The sequence below is a fragment of the Mastigoproctus giganteus genome, chromosome 8 (assembly GCF_048544385.1).
Source record: "Mastigoproctus giganteus isolate SK-2022 chromosome 8, ASM4854438v1, whole genome shotgun sequence".
Taxonomy (NCBI): Eukaryota; Metazoa; Arthropoda; class Arachnida; order Uropygi; family Thelyphonidae; genus Mastigoproctus; species Mastigoproctus giganteus.
In genome coordinates this window covers 34,769,530-34,795,656 of record NC_143582.1, presented here as the reverse complement: position 1 = coordinate 34,795,656, position 26,127 = coordinate 34,769,530, and the positions used below count along the sequence as shown (strand labels likewise).

The window sequence follows — 26,127 nt, the reverse complement described above, 5'->3', positions numbered from 1 at the left end:
AACCAAGCGGTATTTAAGGAAGGCATGTGAGTCACACAAGTTAGCTATTCTCATCATAGCACGTAGAGCCGAACTGACTGAATTCGAGAAAGGTGTTATTGTTGGATGTCATATTGCTGACTTGTCGATTGGTGCAATTGTGGATAGCCGGCATAAGGGGGGGGACGGAAGATGGTCGATCGCAAAGCACATTTTTGTCTATCATCTTGCATAAGTAAAAAATATAATTTTCTAGAGAACACCAATCTCATTAATTGCTTGCCTTTTTAAGTTTACTTCAAATTTTTATATACCTACCTTAATGTATTCTTTGATAATAAAAAATATCATGATTGTACCAGCGTATTTTATTTAAGATAAAAGGTCAATCTCGAGACCTCGTTTATTTTTATGGTAGATTATACAATGAAAACAGCTGTTGGCTCCTGGCTTCCACCATCCAAAATTTACCGTCGGTGATGTTATTATAAAATGGAATCGTGACGATACATCACCGTCACGATTCCATTATAATGAAGCTCAGTCCAAGTGACCAGAAGGTACTCGGATGAGTAATGGGACAATCTATGTTTAATAAAATAAATAAATCAGCATCATAAGAACAGCCTTTTTAGTTAAATAATTTAATAATAATTTTTAAGTGCATAAATTCTCCTTTAGGTTGTATCTACAGTTGCATTATCTTATACTCTGGTACGAATTTGTAATAAGTCCAATGATGCAACATGCGATTTGTCTTCCATTTTCTCTAGTATTGCTGCTGTTGCTGTGTGTAGTGTCGATATTGCTGTTATCATCTGGATTGGCATCGATCTGCAAAGAAAACATATAACTGTATTTTATAAACAAGCATGAAAAAGAGTCTATGCAACTATAGTAGTAAAATTGTCTTCCTGAAAAGAATACATTATTGAAAGAGACTTACACTAATGGATGTAAGACTCAGAGGCGGATTTAACGGCGGGTGCACCGGGCGCGCGCCCTGGGCCTCCGACTTCTGAAGGGCATACGCAAAACCCCAACAAATTAGTTGAACTAATATGTTCAACTATTAGTTCAAAACTTTGTGATTATTATTATGCTATTATTAATTATATTATACATATATTATATTCAAATTTTATTGGAAATAAAATATTAATAGTACATAATATTTTTTATTTATTTAAAAAAGTGGTTAACATGTATTTTTATTTTCCCTGTCTCTCTCTTTTTTTTAAGGGGCCCATATTTACTTCTGCGCCCGGGGCCTCAACCGACCTTAATCCGCTACTGGTAGGACTGTGTTCAGATGGAAGTAACTGCATACAGACGGTACCTTCCAGTAACAAAATGAATAGTAGAGGAAAAGTGCCAAATATTGGAGAATTGGAAGGATCAAAACGTGGCGAGACCTAAGAAACCGACAACTTTGTGGCTAGTAGCAATTGCTCTCTCTTCTATTGATGGCGGTTGACTTCGTGATTTTCCACTGAGAAAATGTTTTGTAAGGTAGGATTTATACTCACTTCAAGACTAAGTTTTGCTAAAATATTAAGAGGTTATTAATGTGTCTTTAGAATGAAAAAAAATTAAACATTCTTGTGTGGATATTAAGTATTTGCTAAATAGCGGTTTCTTGATTTGAAATTAAATATAGCATGGGACTTAATGTGGAATACTATGATGTTCCGATTATGGGGTCTATCTCAACCTTCATGCAGTGCTTTGGAGTACTATAAGGAGGGGGGGGGGGGGAGGAAACAACGAATAATAAACCCATCTTCAGATAATCTCCTGATATTGGTAAATTTTCGCTAGATGGAAAAATAGATTCGCCGCCTGGAGTGTTTTCAGTGGTGCCATTAAGTGCACTGTTGGGGGGGAAGACCTTACTGGCCTCGCCCTTCCCCTCTAATTACTGTTTTCTATTAAAATATGACAGTGATGTGGGGCCTGTGCACTATGTCCGGGCCCAAAGTAGCTAACCAGCCTGTTATCCTCATCTCGACGCCCCTGGGTTTCGCGAAAAATTTTCAGGTCCAGAAAAATTACAAGTTTGTGTGTGAATTTTTCAAATAAGATGATTACAGTATATTTATGAAATTTAAATGTAAGTTGTTCTTTAGAACAAGAGAAAATATTTTGCACATGGCGGCATTCCATATTTTTCAATTGGTAGAAAGTGTATGCTTTGCGAAAATATTTTTGTGACAAAAATAGAAATCATTCAGATTTTGAGCATGTTTGGAGTGTACGTATGCAGCGTGCATTACTTCTTTTAGAATTAAGATTCTCACGAGAAGTCAATTATTTTAATATAATTTTTTCGTGTAATGAGGCTAAATAACATTTTGTTGTTGGTATCCAAGTATATCCATGTTGAAATTGCATGTAGTTAGCATTCGCGAAATTGCTAACAGAATTAAAGAATGTGCCCACAGTGTGACACTTAAATATCAACAAGATTTACGAAAGGATGAGGTCAGGTTATGAAGTACGTGAAGAGACTGTTAATCTGCGGACTGAAGGTAAAACCCTGGTAGGTGGAGACTTTATTCCAGGATTACATAACTTCTTATTTCTCGATGTTAATTGATTGGACGAATGGAAACTAACGTAACAATTTTTTTCTGAAAAGTAAAAAACTCACCTGGATGTCCAGTAGCTATTAATGGTCGGGTTGTGTTTTTGCCACGAAACACAACTTCACACAACTGTCATAGCATATATACAAGAACCATGTTCAATCGTTGTTGTTGGGTTTTTAGGAGCATCGGCGACTAACGCCATGTTGCTCCGTCTATATTGTCTGTAAATTGCGTGTTTCTGAGTTCGATTTTCTATATACTGGACGAAAAACCCAAGTATCGGGAGGAAAAACCATGCTACCCTCGCCTGAGACCGACTAACTCAGCCACGTTGTGAAAAATACTCATAAAAATTCCCCACGTCATCGACAGGATTCTAACTTAGGTCTTTTCCACCCGGCGTGGGGAGGATGGCGATCCTACCAACTGTGCTACCCATGAGGACCCCCCCCCCCACGTTCAAGGATTGTTTCCTTATGCTACCTGACTACCGGCAGTTGGTGAAAATTAACCGAAATTCCCTCAAATTATGGACAGATAACATCTAACAAGGAACGCATTGTCTGATTATACAACTTATAATTGGTATGATTCATGAAATAATTACTTGAATGAAAAAAAAAAATCGTTTTGGTTTACGTCATGCTTTCTAAGAATACATTCTTTGTAAATACTGTTGCCACTTGTACTGGTAACCATTACACTTCGTAGGGGAACCTTGTGAAGAATGTTTCGTAATAAAAAGAAATCATATGCATTGGTTCATTATCATGTTCTAGGATTCAGCTGCATTTAGAAGGAAATACCCTCTAATAGGGGTATTTCCATAGTGTTAGCCGGCTATTCATCTGGTTCGCAGAAAAGTATTGCCCCCCTGTTGTAATTAATGGTATAATGTGCTTTGTATGGGATTCTAATATTGCATGAAACGGTAGCAGACCTTTGCGACTTGATTATTGACAGATGCTGATTACATATTGAACTTAACAGGATGACCCTATCCACTGTTTCCCCGTAACGTCACAAGAAAAATAAAAAAAAAAGTAAAAAAAACACGCCCGTCAAGCAACAAAAAAGAATTGTTGAAACTCAGCATTATGTTGACAGTTGTTTCAGTTGGGGTGAATGCCGTGTTTTTTTTTTTTTTTTTTTTTTTTTTGTTGATTCGGACAGCAAGGATATCCGTTGTCGTAACAAAAGCAGTCAAACTCACAAAGTAAAATGCGGCTTTGTTTTAAGTGAACCATGAAATGTAATAAGGTGTGAATAAACCTTTTGAAGAGAATTATCTACGACGATTATAATGTATTACAGTTTCTCTGAAACACTTTAGTAGGCATATTAAGATGTCCATAGTCTATAGAGGTTTTTTTATTATTATTATTCTTACATAAGGCGATCATGATTCCTATAGCTTTTTAAATATTCATATAGGCTACGCAAGTCAAACTGGTGTTCTGCAGGCTGCTTGTGGCCCTGAAACCTTTGTTATGTAGCTGCAAGTGTTGTCAGATTTTGCAGGCCAATAGTGTTAAACTTATATGAAAATAATGGTAAATAAAATTCAAAAATTCACGAACCTTCATTAATGTTATTGGTCACGACATTGCATGTTTTTCTGCAAGAGGAAATGCCACACTGCTGTACTGTGTGAGTAATAGTGCGGCCGGCGAGTCTCCGAGCTGGGAGAGAGCAAGATTTAGCTTCTGTCTCTGTTTAGCGCAGTCGGCATGATTCATCATACATTGCCTTATACCATTAGTTTGGAGAGGTCTGGGTTCGATTCCTGTCGACGACTGGAGGAATTTTTAAGGGTCTCTTCAGTCGGGGCTGAAGTTTTCCGATCTCAGGCGGAGGGAGCAGGCGAAGTCAGAATCAAGATGGTATCCAGCGGTTTGTCATTCGGATGTGTATTTTCAATTAGGCAAGGATCCATCCTACCCATTTCCAGCTGTATTAGGCCATGAAGGAGGAGCTAGAATATTTGAGAGCGTCGGAAAAGGAGTGACGTCAGTGAAACCAGGTGACCACGTAATCCCAGTAATTATTCCACAATGCAGAGAATGTGCAGCCTGCAAAAGTCCCGAAACTAATATATGCCAAAAGATTTTGTTGTTGGCGCATCGGCTTCTGTGGCCATATTGCACCTCCCAAAGTTTTTGCAGTACTTTGATCCAAGCCCGAGGCGGGAATCGAACCCGCGACCTTTGGGTTGCCGGGCAGGTACTTTACCCACTCGGCTAGCCCGGTCGGCTGCCAAAAGATTAGTACAGTTTTTGGTAGTACAGTACTCAGCAGAACGGAACTACGCGAATAACTTGTAAAGGAAAATCGCTTTTTCAGATGACTGCCACGAGCACATTCTCCAAGTACACTGTTGTTCCAGAAATGAGTCTTGCAAAGAATGACCCAAAGGCTCCACTTGACAAAGTTGGTTTAATCGGACGTTGTGTCCCCACTGGATACGGAGCTGCAGTTAACACCGCCAAAGTAGAACCGGGGTCCACGTGCGCTCTCTGGGGCTTAGGTGGAGTGGGAGTGTGTGTGATACTGGGCTGCAAAGCCAGAGGTGCCAAAAGAATAATTGGTGTGGATATCAATCTAGATAAGTTCGAAACGGCGAAGAAGTTCGGATGCGCCGAATGTGTCAACCCAAAGGATCATGATAAACCGATCCACGAAGTTTTAGTTGGTATGACTGGAGGAGGACTTGATTACACTTTTGTATCTGTTGGGAACATTGATGCCATGAACGATGATTTCCGCTCGTGCCACGTTGCTGGAGGAGTAACGGTAGTGATTGGGTTAACAAGTCCTGGACAGCATATTTCAATCGCTTCCTTTGATTAACTATTTGGTAAAACATTGATGGGAACACTGCTTGGAGGTGTTCGCCCCAGTGATGGCTTCCTAACTGGTCGATTTGTACATGAGCGGAAAACTTATGATCAATGAATTAATAACGCACACTTTTCCACTTGAAAAAATTAACGAAGACAGATTTACTGCATAAAGGAAAAGCAATACGAAGTGTTACATTATTCTAACAAGTCGCCGCAGTCTCAGAGGATGCTTGCTGAAATTCTTGCTAAATTACGGCTAATTTTGAATAACTACATTTAATCATTTTTCTAACATAACTTATAACTTCTCCCTTGGTTATTCTGGGTGTTTTAACCGCACAATATGCATATCGGCCTGCGAACACACGCTTCTACTGACATAATACACATATGGTTATGAGCATACGCTTGTGGGCTTAAGACCAGTGTTTAGGTCCTTATTAATCATGCCTTAAACTGTGCTGTACGATCAGAACTGGCCCAAGTTGTAGGCTCATTGGACGAATGCCACCATATTTAGCAATCACGCGGGCTTGAACCACAATCACTCAAAGTACGTATACTTTGCACCCTGACTATTTCGTGCCTGACCACTCGACTACGGCGGCGTCTCTACCGACATTTCGTTGTATGAAATCGTAATCCGTTTAATCAGAAATGCGTCTTGCATCTGCTGCATCTTAGCCTACAATGACTCCTGAGACAGAGATTCCCGCCACTATCATAGCATAGCATACATTGAATTGAATTGAGTAACGGTTTACAATGCTCGGGACTCAGGTTATAATCTTGGTAGCCTTGGTCACCCGCCACTGAGTATTCTTTATCTATGTTGTCAATAAATAAATGTAATCTTGATGCAACCGAACCCGAGTGATTGATGAAATGAATCCTGTTCCGATTCAGTTGATCAATTGGATTGAAGTGTCCTTCACTCCATTAGGTGCAATATTTAACATATCAAAAATAATACATTCAAATTAATTAGTAACAGCTGTCTTTATGGTTCAGCCCAAAGAGACTGCAAATCGTGAATAAAAGGTTGACACTTATTAACAACAAACAAGATTAAATGAAGCCGCAGGTTTAGATACGCAACACAGCGATGTTCGATTTCGGTAGTCTGAGAACCTGTTACACATGTTTTTAGAGGTCCAAAAAATAATGTCGCTCGGGACTGTGGACCAACAGTAATTGCGTTATTCTGTGGTCCACCCTCTGCCCTTGGATCTCTAGCTGCCCAGTGCATTGCTGAATCCAGCCTTGTATACTGCCTTCCTTGCCAGCAACAAATCGTACGAACAGGTTTGAATAGCAGCAGCTATTACTCAAATGAACTGAATATAAAATATAACTTAATATTCTGTTTCAACAAAAAGGACTTTTTGTTGAAACAGAATGTACAGCTGCTTCTTCATTGGAATACTTTTTTTTTTTTTGCTTAAGCTTTTAATATCTAAATTCGTCAAATAAAGAAAAATCGGAACTATACTTCCTTCTGTTTGACTTGCAAAAACAAGGAGGTAATGTAAGTAAAGTCAAAAGGGCATATATAGAAGGGAGGATAATTATCTTCCCCTAAAATTATTCCGAAGGCATGTCCTTAATGTTCTGCTTCTACGTTATCCGTAAATAGAACAATCTTCCTATTCTCTCCCCCCCCAAAGGTTTCCCATTTCCCTTTCCATCAAAAAAAAAAAAATAATAATAATAATAAAACAAAGGTTACGCTTGCCCTTATGTGACAGTTATTTCTCTTCTCAATCATTTGAAAAAGCGCGGTTCAAATTTCATCTGTACCAAATCTTTAAGACCTCTTCATTCGAATCTGTAGTTAGCCGAACCCTGATGAAGAGTACAGGGTTCCCCTTGAGTTATTCCAAGTTTTATAATCCGCGTAACGTGCAAATCGCCCCTTGACCACAGACAAAATACAGGAGAAAATCTTATGAATAGAGTGCCGTAAGAACTGGCACATTATTACCTGAGTAGTCGATGCGCCAAAAATTCCCTAGAACAAGAATAATACACTGAGTGGACAGAAATCATGGGATACCTAACTAGTAACGAGTAGGCCCACCTTTCGCCCTGATAAAGGCAGTCACACGCGAGGCCCTGAGTCCACTAGTTCACGAAAGCGTTCCACGGGTATTTCCATCCATGCTTGCTGCACTGCTGTCCATAATTCAATCACATTCTTGGGTGAAGGATCCAAAGCTCGAACGGACCTTTCCACAGCATCGCAAAGATGCTCCAGAGGGTTCATGTCCGGTGAACGAGGAGGCCATTCCATGATGTAAAATCTTCGGAACGCTCTTCGAACCATGTTCTAGTCACTACGGCTCTGTGGGGAGGCGCACTGTGCTGCTGGAAGAGTCCATTTCCCTGTGGGTGCACGATGACCATGAAGAGAAGCAGATGGTCTCCAAGGTGAACACGTAACCTGGACCGTTCAGAGTTGCATCTAGACGTACAAGAGGTCCCAAAGTTTGCCAGTTGAACATGCCCCAGACCATTACCGACCGTCCACCTGCCTGAACACTTCCTTGTTGACATGACGGGTGCATAGCTTCGTGCGGTTTCCGCCAGATACGCACCCTCCGGTCCGCTCGAAATAACTCGAAACGGGACTCATCGGACCAGGAGACCCGTCTCCAATCCAAGGTCCAGTGCCAATGTTCTTTCGCCCAGTTGAGGCTAGAGTCCTGTATCGTGGTGTTAGCAAAGGAACTCTGGTGGGTCGGCGGCTCTCATAACCTATTGCGGCTAATGATCGCCTGATGGTCTTGGTGGAGACGTTTCTGGCACCTCCCTCATTGAAGTCGGCGGTGATTTGTGCCATTGTCGCTCTCCGGTTTGCTGAAACAATGCGAGACAGACGTCTACGGCCACGTTCATCCACCACCTTCCTCCGACCACAGCTCTGTCCACGATGAAATGTTTTTCCGGAAATGGCATATTCCCGACACACTCTTGATACTGTCGAACTGGGATAGTGCAATTTCTGGAGCACCTCCGCGATAGAGTGACCCATGCATCAGACAGCCACTATCATCCCTCTTTCAAAGTCGGTTAACTCACGACGTTTATCCGTACTGGCATCGAATTACTGTCTACGTGAATGCAGTGTAGCTATATACCTGTCAAGCGGTGGGTTCGTCCACTAGTGAGAGGAGTGACAGTGTCGCGATGCCCAGGAACCAGGTATCCTATGAATTCTGTCCTTTCGGTGTAAATCTCAGAAAGTAAAATGCGTCTTTGTAATTAGAAAATATTATAATATTTATGTAAAATTAATAATTTTTACATAATTAATTATTTATTATAAAAATATTTATAATTTATTGTAATTAGAAAATGTAAAATTTTTGTTAATTAGAAAATATTATACATGAAGCAATCTTTCTGAAATAGATACCACTCATTTTAGGAGATTTTAAATGTTTCAACTGCCTTTGATCAAGATCGTATCAAATTTATTGGCTAAAGAATCTGTAGCATTTCGCTTAATAATAAATACCCTTACTCAAATGTGCAGCGTTCCAACCTGAACTCCTATCTTGATTTAGTTTTTACCAGAAACTAAATCAAGTTTCAGTTTCTGAACCTCCCTCTGACAGATAATTCTTAGGTTTTAGGAAAACGTTGACTGGACGTCGTTAAATCAGTTTCTGGCCAATGCTGATTGTATCCCCATTCAAAATTTCGAATCGAATTGATCTTTACATTAATTACCTGTACGTAATCCTTCGTTGTACAGTTTCTGCATTCGTTCCCATCAAATTCTCTACTGCTAGTCGTTGACATCCAATGACTTCCCTCACTGAATGTCAAAAAAATTAGTGGTATTTAACATGTCACCTTCGCGAAAAGTATCTGATACTCAAAACTAACTTGAGCCTCTTTTATTTCTCTTCCTTCAAATATCGCGTTAAGAAAATTATGCAATTTCAATATTCTCATTGAATCACTCAGTAGAAGAAGCTGAACTTATTCAGAATTTCAACTCCAGGCCTTTCTGGTGTTATCTAACGAGATCTCTCAGAATTCCTTTGTTAACTAATTCGATTATCTCGATCAAAGCTCTTCTTGCCAAAACGACTGCTTTGGCAGATTAGTCCTCACTATTGATGACAACCAATCAGTAATTTCTTTTTAAAGATTTCGCATCTGCTAATTCTGCCACCTTCGCTGCGTGTTTTTTTTTTTTTTTTAAGCAACTCTTTTCTAGCACCAATTCTTATAAACCTTTTCAATTACTGTCTTCTGTACGGTTGTTACCCCTTCAACTTTCAAAGAGGCCTACATTATCCGCCGTATATAAAAACAGGGTGATAAAGTTAAGCCTAGCAACTGTCGACTCATTACTATACTTCGCACAACTGCTAAAATTTTTGAACTCCTACTCTATAAATAACACACTTCCTACAGTCGCCATTTCATCAATAATCACCAATATGCTTTTCTTCACAGAAAATCCACTCTTTCAAATCTCGTCCAATTCTTTCATTTCCTGCGAACTAATTTAGACAAATGCAATCAAATAACTTCCCTATTTCTTAATATTCCTGATAAATTTGAACCTGTTCACATCGATCTTCTTTTCTTCAAGCTTTTATCTAATGTTCTACGATTCCCTTTACTGCCATGCCATCATCAAGTATCTGTAAAATGGAAGATATTTCATCAACTTCGTTTCCTTTTTATTTATTGGTTACATTAATAAATAACGAAAAATAACGTTTCTAAACCCTTTAAAATATAAATTATGTCGCTTCCCCTCGAATCGTGCAGTTCGTCCCTTAGTTTTCACTGATATTGGAAATTCTGTTATTACTTGTATTAACAATTTAAGGACTTAAGGTGTTTTTTTCCAATCCGATCTTCATTCCTCTTTCTACATCGATCTTATAATATTTGACTTCCAAACTTCTCGGTTTAATTAAGCGTTCTTCCTCGACTTTTGAACAGCAATACTTTTCGAAATCATCTTATTTTTCATCAAAGAAGAACTATGAATCACTTTGTCACCGTTTCAGAATCGTTTTTCTCTGTTGTTTGCTATACCATAAACTGTTATTGATTCTCCATCTTTTCATGAACAAATTATTTTTCACTATACCCTGATTTCTCGTCAAACTTACTTGCACTGCCTCTCCCTCGTACTCCGAATTTACTTGCTAAATTAATAATATCAAGCGTGATATTATTAATCAAATAATTAAAGTTGGTGTTGTACGAGTATGAAGACATACTCGTACAACACCAAGTTCAACAACTATTCGGCGAACTCTGCTGGCAACGACGGAAGATTTACACATTGTATTTGCTTGACAGTGCTCTGTTTCTTCTAAATGCTTTGAAAAATTCTAGAAGCGATATTCTTCTCAAGAACTTCTAGGCATGGTGTAAAATCTGAGTGCCAGTGAGATATATGCATAAAGAAATCTGATTATCAATCAACGCTCCAGTAATACGTCTATGAATCTGAATGATATCCACAAACATGCTGTTTCAGGAAGGAAAATCTCTTGCACATAGGTTAAATGTTGAATGCTTACTCATAATAGGGCATTCTATACTCAACCGGACTTGCAATGTCTTTAGTTTGTACATTATAAGAAATTAATCGCAGGCAAGAAATGTTCTACAACTTACCGCCAAAGAGCGCCCGAGAATACTGAAAAAACTGAACAAGGATATTCGGTTGTCAACTATGTTAATTCTTGAAATTCCTCTGCTATCTGCTTCAAGATTACCGAGGTCACCTGTGTGTCTGAAAAATTAATTTTTAAGACCATTTTTTGGGCTACTGAAGTAAAAAAAAAAAAAAAAAGTATTTTTATAATTAAATATAACGTTTTAAGTTTATAATATTATAGTTAAAGTTCGTTTAATTTTAAATTGATTATTATCAGTTTTATAAAAACAAAACAACAAAAACTGCACCCTGATTTTGGCGCTTATTTTAACTTAATAATTAGATTCAAAATATTGTTACCTAATTGTCTCTGAAGACTACCCAAAAACTCTTACTTAATTCTTATGATTTATTTTTAGTACTGTAAATACTATAAATGTGTCTGTGTGAATTACCTATACGTCTTAAAAATCTTTATTTCAGCAACACATAAATGCATTGCACTGTTAGAATTTAACCCTTCAAAGCATATGTTATGGCTTCACATCAGCAATAGGCAGTATTAAATAACTGTCTTATTAAGTTCCGGACCCATCAGGCGACTGCCAGGGTTTAACAGTGTCAACTCCAATCCTGCGTAGAGGAAAATACATTGCAGAATTGGCCTGGCTGGTACACAGTCCTGACTTGAATCTCACAGTGTGTTATGTTATTTGGTTTTTAGGAGCATTAGCAACTAAGGCCATATTGCTCCGGGGATATGCGGTGGACATTCCCTGACCTTTCCGCATCCTCTGTATTTGGTAGTCACGAGCTCGAACCCCAGTCTAATCAAGAAGCGTGTGCTACGCACTGCTGCTCCTGCCCACATGCCTACGGAGGCGCCGAATCTCACAAAACATCTTTGGTTTGAGTCGAACTGCGAATCAAAGCATGCTCAACATGTTCATCTTTGACTGCGCATTTGGAAACTGTTTTGAAAGAAGGATAGAAGTAAATACAAAGGGTACTAGGAAAGTTTTGCAATACAGCTTTGTTTATTTAATTTTTTCAAAGTAATTTCCTCTACATTCAATACACCTCTCCATCCTCCGAAACCAATCTTTAAACCAGTTCTGCCAAGTTTCAGAGAGAGAGAGAGAGAGAGATAATCTTTAATGCCCTTCACGGCCAAAAAGCCAGGGGTTTACATTTGTACAACTTCCCGAAACTTCCGGGAAAATAGAACAATTAATTTACAAAAACAGGTAATTTTACAAAAGAAAACATTTTATACAAAGGAGAGAACTCCTTACGAGAGTTAGGTCTGATTGAGCTGACTTAACATCGAGATAAGAGCACCAGCTCAATCAGACAGGAACAGATGCAAGGTACACATGTCAATGCAGATTAGTCCTACTAGACATAATTTTTTTCCTGTAAGTCCGGTCAATAGCGAATTTGTTCAGGTCGGCGTCAAGTGCCTGGGTTTGCTTGAACATCTGCTGAGGAAGGAACCTGTCCGAGAGATGGAGTCGCGCTGAATGCGAGTAGAGCTCGGGATTGGCCCTAAGGGCAGCAGGGGGGATCCTCCAGCCACAGGTATCCCAGAATGAAGGTGTTGCGATTATGCCTGTTATCATCTTGACTGTTGCTAGGAGGCGTTGGTCTTCGACTAAGGTGGGAAGCCGTGGAATCCCGAGAGAGTTGGCAAGCTGCGTGGTGTGAATCAGAGCTGGAAGGTTGTGCTTCCTGTTGGCCCACTTTAGGAGCCAGAATTCTGTGGCAAAGAGTGGTTTCTTTATTGATGGTGCCGCTGACGCCCAAATTTCAGCAGCATAGAGTAAAGGTGGAAAGATGATTGCTCTTATGTACCTCACGGTTGTCTTTTTATCTCTGATATGAAGGAGATGCTGTTTTGCTATCCACCGGAGTCTTGAAGCACGTGTGAGGAGCATGTCTATGTGGGCGTTGAATCGAAGTTTGGAGTCGAATACAACGCCCAGATCACGATGGCTGGATGCAATTGGGATGAGGATGTTGCCGACCGAAGGCTGGAGAGAAGAAGGAGTTTGCTTCAATGAATACACCATGAATTCGGACTTAGCAGGATTGATCTTGAGCCCGAACTGGCAGAGGTAAGATGTGACTGCAGTGAGAGTGTTGTTAATTTCCGTTTTTACCAGATCAAGGTCTTGACCAGGGATGATGGGAGTCAGTATCTTGATATCATCTGCATAGCTCAGTAGACATCGAGAATGTGCAACCAGTGGGAAGATAATAGATGAGAACAGAAGGCCGGAAAGGACCCCTCCTTGTGGGACTCCTGCGGTGACGGATCTAGTAAGGGTGAGATCTCCTGTATGAAGCTTTATAACTCTGTTATTCAGAAGAGAGGAGAGAAAGCATAAAATGTTCCCTGTGATCTGGAAGTGGCATTCCAGGAGAGTGAGTAGTTGGTTTACTTGGACGGCATCAAATGCAGCCTCAATGTCTAAGTAAGTCACAGCTAGTTCGTGCCTTTTCTCGAATGCTGACAAGATAGTATTCGTTGTGGCTAGCAGATTTGTGATCGTTGATCTGTTTGGAAGGGAGTAGTGAATTTGGGCTGGATTACTGGGCATGATCTGCTTGGTGAGGATCGGGAGTAAGGTCTTCTCCAGGAGCTTCAGCAGGCTGGAGGAGTTGGAGATGGGTCGGAAATGTTTAGGTTTCGATGGCGACTGAACTTTGGCTAAAGGTTTGATAAGATAGTTTTCCCATTGCTGTGGGAAAATCTGGTTCGAGAGTAACTGGTTGAAAATAATTAAAAGTGGCTGAATAATGTACGGACTTAGGCATTTGAGCATGAATTGGGGAACTCCATCATCACCAGCGGTTGACGAGGCAGGTAGAGAATTGATGGCGACGATCAGCTGTTGTTTTGTGATCTGAATGGTGCTCAACACTTCTTGCTGGGTGGGCTCTGTTAGTAGAGCCAGATCTGAGTTTTTCACTAGGGAGTAAAGCACACTCGTTGTCCCAAGCCCGTAGAAGGTCCTCATCACTGGAAAACCGCCTCCCTTTTAGCTTCATTTTCACATGCGGGAACAGTGCAAAGTCGCAGGGAGCAAGGTCTGGCCTGTAGGGAGGGTGCTCGAGAAGTTTCAGTCCTGTCGTGGTCAAATATTCGGTGCAGGCTTTGGCGCGGTAAGCTGGAGCATTATCGTGATGGAGGTACCACGTGTCCATTCTTGACTTTGGCCGCAGGTTCTTCATAGATCCAATGACTTTAGGCAGGCATTGTTCAGTATACCACTTAGCTGTGACTGTCTTCTGCGTGTCCAAAACGACACGTTCCACAATTCCACTCGATTTGAAAAATACAGCTATCATTTTCTTCTTTACAGATCGGGATTTTCTGACAATTACGGGTGTGTCGTCATCATCAAAGACCCAAACTTTGTTTTGAGCCTTGGTCGGCAGATCGTAATAGTACAGCCAAGTCTCGTCACCTGTCACGATGTTGTTCACATACCGAGATTGTCCCTTATCAAACTTTTTTAACATCTCCCGGCACCAAGTCACACGTTGTGTCATCTGCTCTTCAGTCAGTTGATGCGGCACCCAGAGAGAACAAAGTTTCTTCACGTGCAAATGATCTTGCAGAATCGAACGAATTGCTGGTGCATTTAGGCCCAAAGTATCCTCTATCTGTTAGTAGGTCACTCGCCTGTTTTCATCAAGCATTTTCCTCACAGCAGTAACGTTTTCCTCCGTAACTGACGTTCGTGGCCTTCCCGGCCTCTCAGAATCCTCCAGAGTGAAATTTCCCCTTTGCAATTCTCTATACCACCTGAATATCGTTGTACGATGTGGATAATCATCATCTAGTGCAAGAGTCATTTCTTCTAAGCACTGGTCTATGGTTAAACCACGCACGAAATTATACCGCAAAACTGTCCTTATCTCATATCGTGACCACGTTGCCATCGCAAGCACTTTACACTCTCACTACTAATGAATAACTGAGCCCATCGACTTGGCGCGGCGGCTACTATGCACGTATGAACATGTCTCAACATGCAGCAACAAGCAGCTTCCTGTGATTCATTGTTGCGTCATATTGCAAAACTTTCCTAGTACCCTTTGTATGAGTCACTTGCTTGGTCGAAAATATTCCCAGAGGAAATGCAGCTGAGGTATATCTCCATTTATCAGTTCCTGAATACTTTCTTAAAAATAAACTTTCTTAAACTGTCCACTTTCTTAAAAAGCAGCCAATTACTCTCGGAAGTATATTGCATATACTGTATAACCAGTATCTAAGGGTATTCTAATCGCTTTTAGCAGTTCAACATACTTATGAAACACTCTTAGAGTTGTTGAAACGTTTTTGTCGTCTGAGTTGATTTTGTGAATAAGTAGCAGCTCGTGTAGATAAATCAGGGATAATGGGTTACTAACCCCACAATCCCACGCTTCGCCAAAAACATCTTTGATAATCATCGAAGAATGCGGCCTAGCGTTGTTGTGCATCAAGAAAAGGCTATAATAAGGTTAATAAAAGCTTCTTTTAAGCAAATAATCCAAATCTTATGCATAATTCTTATTGCTCTCTTATCTTGTGGAACAAATTCCTTGCAAATGATTCCCTTTCTATTGAAGAAAGTGATCAACATTACTTTTGTGTTTGATTTTTGAAAACGAATTTTTTTTTGTCTCAGAGAGAATGTTGATCCCCATTCCATTCTGTCTTTTTGTTTGTGGACGGTATTCTAAACACACGACTTGTCACCTGTTTACAAGGGAATCGGACAAGGAGAATCATCATCAACAGTTTGAATAAGCTCTTCTCATAGTTTGAGTCTGAGCAGATTTTATTCGTCAAGCAGCAGGGGACAATTTTGAGAATTGCACAATTTTCACATTAACAGAGATTGGTTTCTATGTTAATTTAAAGTTATTCCATCATTCGAAGAGTCATTCCTTGATAAGGCGCAATCTGTGTGCGAACTTATTTTTGATAGTTTCTGGGGCTCGAAGTGTTGTTGTTGTATGCTGTCTTCCAGCTATTCACAGCCATCCCGAAATATTGAAAACCGATGAAAACATCGCACTTTTCCCTAATTTGAAACAGACTTTATTATTAGACTCTTTGTTCAGCCACTTGTTATAATGAAAACGCCTTGAAAAACACATCTCTAACACGACTGCGTTCGAACGACTTACGAAACGCAGTGACCTTGTAGAGGGAAGCAATCACGCATCAGTTTCCATGGCATGTTGCATCGTGGTCCTGCATGCTTTGACATGTGTGCAATGGACTCATTCGCGGAACTCATCTGTAAAAATTTCTGTGAGCTAAATTAAAATGATAGAATTTTTAACTTCCGGTAACTAGCGCGCATATTAGTTGAGAGCAGCTTGCTCAATAACTTATAGGCTTATGCATTTTGCATAATAAAATAAAATTATTAATCATAGTAACATCCGAAACCCAACTTACCTGACAGAATCATTTGGTCGCCCGTGATTTCTATTCAGGGGATTATAATGTGGCCCTACGTAACGGCAATCTGAAATTGGTAAATATTAATTAAATATAATTTGGCTAATCTGACTAGCAGCAGATAATATGTGGTAATACATAACAGTCATCTTTCTTACTGTGGTGATCATAATTCGCTTTTATCGTTAGGAATAATAATGAGTTATGTGCTTTGATATAGCGACTTGACGTGCTCCTTCGCGTCAAGTAATGCGTATGTATTCATGTCTCTTCCATACTGGTTAAGTTCCCTGTTTTTTTAAAAGAAGAAAAAACTGGCATATTAGGGCCACCCAAGAACTAACTTTTAAGTCCATGTGTATTATGTCCGTAAATTGCATGTGTTCTCTGGTCAGTTTACCTGTTTCATTGGACGAAAATCATGAATTTCCGGGAGGGAATCTTGCTATTCACGCCTGAGACGGACGAACTCAGCCACAGAGTGAAAAAAAGCCCATAAAAGTTCCTCGCGTCATTGACGGGATTCGAACTCTGGTATTTTTCACCTGGTGTTAGGAGGATGGTGATTATAACCACTGTGCTACTCCACGCCGATTAAAAAAAAATTAAAGGGTTCTTCAAGGAAGAACCCTTTAATTTTTTAGTACAGCGGCCACAACTGCTGTTTTTCACAATATGTAGAAAAGGACTAGGTTCGATTCTGACCTCTGGGCTAGCACTGTAATTATGAACACTTCTTCTATACCATGGCCAAGCTCATCGGTCTCGGACATTGGTCGTACACTTTCTTCTCTAAAACTCGTCTTTTTTTCTCCAGCAAGTGGGCACACCGACCATAGAATAGACGAAATTTACAAACACCATGATTCATCATAACCTTACTTGCTTTCGTGCAAAAATAAGCAGTATAACAAGAAACAGTATGAAGCATCAATTCCTTGAAGCAAATCTCCTTTTTTTGTTAAAGTAGATTTTAATTTCACAACCATAACGATGGAGTGATATAAAAAATGCACTAGAGCCATTTTTAAGATTTCTCTGGTACTATTAATTAATACCGAATAATTTTGTTCAGGATACCGAAGGCAACCTGATTAGTAAGCACGCTGGTTTTTCAGATCGCCTCCTTAAAAAGTGCGAGGGCCGTTAAATAAGTTATCTGATATGTTAACTAAGGCCTAATAGAGTGTCTTCCTCCTGCTGTCACACGGTGAGGCACCATGCCTCACCGTGTGGCGGCAGGAGGACATACCCACTATTAGGTAGGTGGTCATAATTTTGACTTGACAATGTAGTATCCAGTGTTTCTCAATCTTTTCACTCTCGTGGCACATTTTCCAAAGAAGAAAAATTTCGCGGCACACCTACGTAGTCATAGAAGAAGAAATTTCTAAATTAAATAAATAGAACGAAAAATAATATTAACAATTTTTTTATTTATACTTATATTATATGTGTTATGCAAACAATTCTTACAACCAAAATAAAATATTCGGACAATGATGTTAAAATAAAAACGACGCTAGTTTTTTTTTAAGATTTTGCGGCACACTTGGAAAATTTTGCGGCACACGAATGTGACGCGGCACACCCTTTGAGAAACACTGTAGTATTCAATACACTTTGCTTTTAGTCTCTTCTCTAAAGCAGTTTCGCGAAATTGAGGTGCAAGTAAGATCTGGTGAGTTGATTGTCATTTGTAGCCCATTCAGTACGTGTTAAAATATGATTTTATTTCACCAAATTCGTTTGAATTGCTCCCTCTTGAACTCTCTTCATTTTCGTTTTTTTTTTTTTTTTTTTTTATTTTTATTTTGTAAGATGCCATTTTATAATTTCACCATCTGTCGGGAAACTTGAAATCATTTCATTTTTGCTGTTGATTTAGTCCGTTGAACTATTCTCAACGTTCCTTCTTTTAGAATAGGCGCCTCCGTAGCCAGGTGGGAAGGAGCAACAGTGCGTAGCACACGCTTCTTGATTAGACTGGAATTCGAGCCCGTCACCACCAAATACGAAGGATGTGGAAAGGTCAGGGAATGACCACTGCATATCCCGGAGCAATATGGCCTTAGTTGCTAATGCTCCTAAAAACCAAATAAACATAAACAACATCTTTTAGAATCATTCAGTTTATGTGGTCAACAGCAGATTGACCACATAAACTAGTTGTAGAAATATTTAGAAACTGTATTTATTCATGCAGTTTCTAAATCTTTTAGAAAATCATTCGATTTCGGCCATAGTTTTTTAAAAAAGGTTTTAATAAGTTTGGGTAATACAGAATCCTAGGCTTTAGTGAAAGGAAACATCATATCCTCTAGTTATCTTTATTTTATTTTTCTGTTTTTTTTATGTAGTTGTAGTATCTTCAATTTGTACCTCTACATGAAGAAGATTTTTCGAAATCATTTCGATAATAAATACAGTACCATATTTGATCACCTGAATCACATTTTGGGTCACTGGCTGCAATAAAGAGTACACTTAGGAGGAAGAAACCTTGTTACAATATTTCCATAATCGCTTTGTAGTTCATCAACGTCTGCATGACCTGGTGCATGAATTAGCAGAGCTCTTTCCGGAAGTTTTTTCCGGCTACTGGCCATACATAATAACGTGACTATGGCCGATAGGCGCATCATGGTCTTAGTTGCCCTTGCGCCATAAAAATCAAATCAAATGGCCGATAGAAAAAAAAAAAATTTACATCCAATTGCATTTTACTGCAACTACAGTAGACTGTCGAAATAATGGCACTCCAAATAACGGCACATTGAGATCAGATGTATACATATGGTGCAGATGTCTTGCAGTTCCGAAAAAAGAAAACGGCAAGTCACGTGATTATTGTATTTGTTTACGTTCGCCATTTTGAAAGTGAATTCTGTACTGATATCACGGATTATACCGCTGTTTTACATTTATTTTAAATTAAAAACCCCTCATTATGGCTCCTGAAGTTAATAAACCTCATACAGAGAAGAAAAGAAGAACAACATTAAAGCTTAGTGACAAACTTGACATAATCCAAACTATTACATTGGGATCACCCAGAAAGTTAACTCATATACCCATGTGTATTGTGTTTGTAAATTTTGTGTGTTCTCTGCTCTATTCGTCTGTTTTTCTGGACGAAAAACCCCGTTTCTGGTGGGGGGGGGGAACCTTGCTATCTACGCCTGAGACCCACTAACTCAGCCACTGAGTGAAAAAAGCCTATAAAAGTTCCTCGCGTTATCGACGGGATTCGAACCCGGGCCTTTTCCATCCTGTGTAGGGAGCGCGGTGACGATACCACTGTGCTACCGCGCAGGCTAAACTTGATGTAATAAATAAATTAGAACGGGGCGTAGCAGAAGTGTATTAATGGCAGAATATAACATTGGATCGTCAACATGTTTATGTTTTTTTATGTGCAGTTAATAAAATTGCATTCTTAATCTCTCTATTTTTTATTTGGGCTCATTATTTCTACATTAAATACATTAAAAACAAAACTTTCTAGATAACGGAAAAATCGAAATAACGGCACCTAGAATCCCAGAAGATGCCGTTATTTCGAAAGTCTACTGTACATTAAATCTTACCATTTGATACATCACCAAAACGATGGATATGGAAACCGTGTTGTCCTTGATTAAGACCAGTGACTTCCCCTATAATTGTCACAGGATGTAATAAAGTCTAGTCGAAGAAACAATGGAAATCAATACATAATATAAATACATAAAGAAATGTCAAAATATTTATCAATGCACTCTTCAGATAAGTTATAAACAAGTAACCTGACTGTACAGCATTGCGTCATTGATTTGCATACTGATCGTATCAATAATACATTGTCAGATGGAGGGATAGCTTTTTTCCTGTGAGTTGCGCTGGGTATTTCAGCCCACATAACATACAAATCGGTTCAATGTTGCTGTTAATTTATATCTTTATTTAGTCTATGTTTGCACTAGCTTGCTGAATACTAAGTAAATCTTAATTAATTTGGCATTGAGTGACTATGACCAAATTCATGATATTATGTTTGACAATGCACTAATGTTGACAGATTTTTAGTTGTTGTTGTAGGGTTTTACGAGCATCAGCGACTAAAGCCATATTGCTTCGTTTATACTGTTTGTAAATTGTGTGTATTCTATGGCCGATTTTCTGGACAAAAAAAATCAATCGAGTTTCCGGGAGGAAAAAACCATGCTACCCTCGCCTGAGACCGACTAACTCAGCCACGTTGTGAAAAAGGCCCATAAAAATTTCTTATAATCGACAGGACTCGAACGCAGGTCTTTTCCACTGGGTGTAGGAAACACGGCGATTCTACCAACTGTGCTACCCACGAGAGCACAGATTTTTAGAGAATAGGATAAGCTTTTCTTGCTATCCGTGATTTTAACTTTCCCTGTCGAGTTAGTCTGCCCCAGACGCGGGGATTACATCGTATTTTTACACTGACGCCTGATGACTTTGATTGCCTCGACACAAATATTAAACATCTTCCATAATTTTAGCCTTTGGCGTTCGATGTCACCTGGGAACTCATTCTACCAATATTTATCTTAAGCAGCCTAATCACTTTTATGAAAAGGGGGGGGGAAATATATATACTGTATATATAAATAAAACATGGATGTCATCCAGAGACTAACAGATAGCATAGATCTGGTTAAGATAAATCACTGCCTTAGCCAAAGACATTTTGCCAATTGTAAACACTGGTTTTTCTGTTAACTAGTAGTATGAAGATGCGCAAATTTATAATTTCAGTTGAAAATAGTTTCTGTGGGCAGAAATTTCCCCGGGTGCAGCTTAGGGTGGAGGGGACTTCGTGCGGTCTTCTCAAAGGTTCGTATCAATTGGGACAGCGGCGCAATATGGTCTAAGTTGCTGATGCGCCTAAAACCCTACGACAATTGGGACAGAGAAATGCACTCTTGGACACTTTCCCCCGAGACACACATGTGTAGCTGTCTATGTATGCCGATGGTTGCTGCCCATGGACAGCAACCATCGGCATACATGTACAGCTAGACAAACTGTAAGCAGCCTCCTGTTGGCAGGAGGAAAGATTTTCCGTGGCACGTCGATGGTATGATATTTATTCGGATTGTTTATTTGTGTTCATACACCTGTCAGGTGGCACGCCTGAAGATTTTTATAATTGTATTGAAAAACATGGCACCCTTCCTTAAATTTAGAACTAAATTCATGAAATACATTGTACTTAAGTGTTTATAAGACAGAACGGTTGCAATGTGGTCTAAAAATTCTTATACTGGAATAACTGTTTTTTTTTTAAATATATTGCACTGTATTAATATGCCCAGCAATGTTTTTTCTTTGGTATTTAATGTTTGTATGTTCCCTTAACTGTAATATTTATGTTTTTGTCTTTTATGGATCTGTATGTATTATACAGGGTGATTCACTACCAGTGCGACAAACTTGCAGGAGGTGTAGGGGGAACAAAGACGAATCGGAATCACATATCATTGCAGGGTCCGAAATGCCCTCGTCATGCGGTAGAGGACGTTGAACGGGAGGTCGCGTGAACAGCGATCCCGCTGGAAGTCAGCATTTGCGAACCGGTTCCCGAGGCAGTAGGATGGACGAGTATTCAAACGTTGAACTGGCCGACATGCACCTCGCGTATGGAGCTGCGGACTGTAACGGGCGCGCCGCTCTGCGCTTGTACCAGGAACGTTTCTCGCACAGGCGTGCTCCTCATCATACGAGAAGGTTACGTGAGACTAGTTGTTTCACGAGAGGTACCATGAATTGAGAGCGAACGACGAGGACGCCAGACAATGAGGAGAATGTCCTACGTCTTGCAGAAGGCAATTCGAGTAAGAGTACTCGAGCGATAGGCCAACGATTGGGTATTTCCCAATCCACTGTATGGAGGATACTGTCAACAAACCAAATGAGTTCATTCCATCTGCAACGCGTCCAATCATTGGAGCCTGCGGATTATCCACTACAGAGGACTTTTGCTACTTGGTTTCTTCAACAGAGTGCGGCAGACAGCGCATTTGCTGCGTCCGTATTGTTCACGGATGAGGCAAGTTTCACAAGAGAGGGAACCTTTAATCAACATAACGCCCATCTGTGGTCTTTGGAGAACCCCCATGGTACGCAAACACGTGCAACTCAACGCCGTTTCTCTGTCAATGTTTGGGCCGGCATTAAATTTTAATAAATAAATTTTCTGTTTATACTCCGGGACGACCAAACGGTCAGAGGAGTTCACAAGATAGAATACAAGAAACAGCACCACATTCAGCAGTCACGGGCTTGAACCCCGGTCACTCAAGGCACATGTACTTTTATCCTCGCGCCTGACCACTAGGCTACGGCGCCACCATAGTTGTTGGAGGCCACCTCATTGGACCGTACCTTCTGCTCCCTCTTCTGGACGGTAGGGCATACTTGATCTTTCTACAGCAAGTCCTGCCCGAACTTATTGAAGAAGCACATGTTCCTCAGTCGTTGCGCCGCTCAATATGGTTCCAGCGTGATGGGGCTCCTCCACATTACACCAATGACGTCCGCCAACACCTAAACGTTACATTTGGACAGCATTGGATAGGTCGTGGTGGTCCGGTTCATTGGCTTGCTAGATCGCCGGACCTATCATGCCTGGACTTCTTCTGCTGGGGTCAAATGAAGACATTGGTGTACGAGACCCCCGTTGATTCAGTTGAAGACCTCGTCGCTCGCATCTCTGTAGCTGCCAGGGAGATTCGAGACACGACAGGAATCTTCCAGAACGTTAGGGATTCCATGCGGCGGCGCTGTGAAGCCTGTGTGACTGCTTCTGGTCGAACTTTCGAACACCTTCTGTAGCATGGCTTTTTGCCAATGTAAAACTTGTCATTAAAATTATTTCTGTTACACTAACGAGTTGCTGTTTCTGTTCTTTTTCTTTGCTTCTTTGTTCACGCGACCTCCCGCATGACGAAGGCATTTCGGACCCTGCAATGCTATGTGATTCCGATTCGTCTTTGTGCCTCCTACACCTCCTGCAAGTTTGTCGCACTGGTAGTGAATCACCCTGTATATGTATGTATTTTATTGTGCTCAACAAAATTAACAGAACAAAATGTTTTTCATGAATATTTTATTGTGAACAGTAACACCGAAGGCGAATATTTGATATAATAGGCATCCTGGCATGCAAATTACGAGTATCCATTAGAAATCGATCTACCACCTGACAGAGCCGCACATTATGCAAATTATTCATGTCTATAAAAACACGGATTGCAACCACATAACTTCAATCTCTTTTTTTTTTTTTTTTTTTTGGATTGCTCAATGGGATAGCCACATCTCCAGTACTCAGGATGGCAAGTCATCGTCGTTTAGATGATTCTATGGGATGGCAGGCCGTTGGAAGATTTGAAGCCGAGCAGTCGCAGGCGGACGTTGGTTTAATATGTTACTCATAGTCGTCTCGGCACTCTGGAAGCAGTGTCAGGAGACAGAAAGCATTACAAGAAGAGCTGGCCAAGGTCGCCCGAGGACTACACCCACCAAAACAGACCACTATTTGACACTAAAAACAAGACGGAACCGTACTATGCTCTGTCATCAACTGTCGTTCGAGGTTTCTGCGGCCACAGTGAATACATTTCCAATCGGACAGTGTTAAGAAGATTCAATCCAAGTGGACTCTACTCACGGAAGCCAGTGGTTTGTATCCCATTAACTCCGAACCACCTCAGAATTCGTCAAAACTGGTACCATGAACATGTGACTTGGAGCTCTGATAAATGGGGGGTACAGTTCTGTTCTCTGATGAGTTCCATTTTAACCTACAAACAGATTCTAGACGTTATTTCATCTGGAGACAACGAGGAATGCGGTACCATAGCTATAACATCAGAGAAAGGGACACTTTGTGCTGGAGGCGGTGTTCTCGTGTGAGGCTGAATTCAGATCCTCGAACTCTATGTGCGACTTTTTAGGGATTCGGTTGGCCCAGATTTTCTTTTCATGCACGACAACGTCACTGCACATAGAGCTCAAATGGTGGAGGAATATCTTGAAACTGAAGATATCTAACGACTGCGTGGCCATCACGGTCAGCACACATAAATCCGATCGAACATGCGTGGGACGTTGCACCCCGTCAGCCAACTCCTCGGTCACTTGTTTAGCTAACGTCTGCGATGGTGGAAGGATGGGATTTGTTGCCAGAGAATCTTATAAACACCCTCATATCGAGCATGGTTCACCGCTGTCAGGCCTGTTTAGCCTTTGGAGGAGATAATACTCCGTACTTAGTTGCTTTGGCTTAAAAAACAGACAACATTTATGCTTCTGTGTTTACATGGCTCCATACAACAAGAATATAATTATTATAATAGGCAGTGAACATGGTACAGTTCCAGCTCAGTAGCGAACTGTCAAAAAAAAAAAAAAAATGAAAGGAATCTTTATTTCAATAATTAATTTAATTTAATAATTAATTTTTACCTAAATAATTAAATACTCTTTTATGGTGTTTCATTTTCTCATCTTTAACAGTTTTAACTTTTTTTTTTTTTTTACTTCTATTTTTAACTATATTTTTTAATGAAATAAGGTGTTTGTTTCTGCCTTATATGATAATATCTACAGTAGTTCTGAAGAAAGCCTCATGTTTAAGATTTATAAAGTATTCTTTTTATGCCTACATAACAGAAGCTAATATTTGTTTGCTACATTCCTCTTTAACAAATTTATGATCTCGTATTTAATTTCCTTTCCTCTTATAATAGCATTACTCTTAGTCTCTCTAAATATCTGTTATTGCAGTTACACTGCTAACGATTCATATTATTTTAATAATATAATTAAGATTTCATCATAAAGTTAATTTCTCCTTTTCTTAACTATTTTAATAATAAAACACTATCGACAAATCTGACATGGTATAGTAACTTCTCCAACCACTTTGCAAGAAAAACGAGTCTTTTTATTTATGACGTAATATATATATATATATATATAATTTTTAACGCTTCCTAGAATGTTTAAATAACTCAATTTCGACGAGGGCTATCTTTGAAACGTTCATAAATTCGAAGAATTAAAAACGAACATTAATTTATAATAAATTTATAAATTAAATTTTAGAAATGAATTCTAAAATATTATTAATTTACAATGATATTTATGAAAGAAATCTCTGTTTACAAGCAGAATCAACGATCAATTCATTTTGCAGAAATGGTTAATCTTACTTAATGCTGCATTACAAATACATCGGCTGGAGTGAACATTTCCCTAAAAATATGGAGTTTTTTAAAGATAATTAAAATGACACATGCATTAAGTTTCAGGTGATAACAAGTGACTCATTTCATGTTCCAGGAAACGTTTATTAAACCAGAATTTTGTAATTTTAAATCCTACATTTATTACAGATTTAAGTTGGGGGGTGCCTACCTGCTGATGGAAATATATGGTACCTCCAATTCCACTATTACTGGTAAGTGAACACATGGCTTTCCTCGGTAAAAAAGCATCAGTAGGAGGTCGTTGACTTTCCGACAGATAAATCGCTAGTTGGAACACAATCACAAAATGCAAGTGATCCATTGGGTTATT

General features: G+C 39.6%; 1 protein-coding gene and 1 pseudogene across 1 annotated transcript; one reads left to right on the top strand and one right to left on the bottom strand.

Annotated features, from left to right (window-relative positions):
• Nucleotides 1-678: 678 nt before the first annotated feature.
• Nucleotides 679-26,118, bottom strand: LOC150081437 (superoxide dismutase [Cu-Zn]-like). Its single transcript, XM_090380202.1, has 5 exons — nt 25,966-26,118; nt 20,115-20,211; nt 16,522-16,591; nt 11,072-11,189; nt 679-813 (listed from the first exon to the last, which is right to left on the bottom strand). The coding sequence occupies exons 1-5, from the start codon at nt 26,116-26,118 to the stop codon at nt 679-681; spliced, it is 573 nt and encodes a 190-aa protein (XP_090236328.1).
• LOC150081438 (alcohol dehydrogenase class-3-like) lies at nt 2,459-5,698 on the top strand (annotated as a pseudogene).
• Nucleotides 26,119-26,127: the final 9 nt, after the last annotated feature.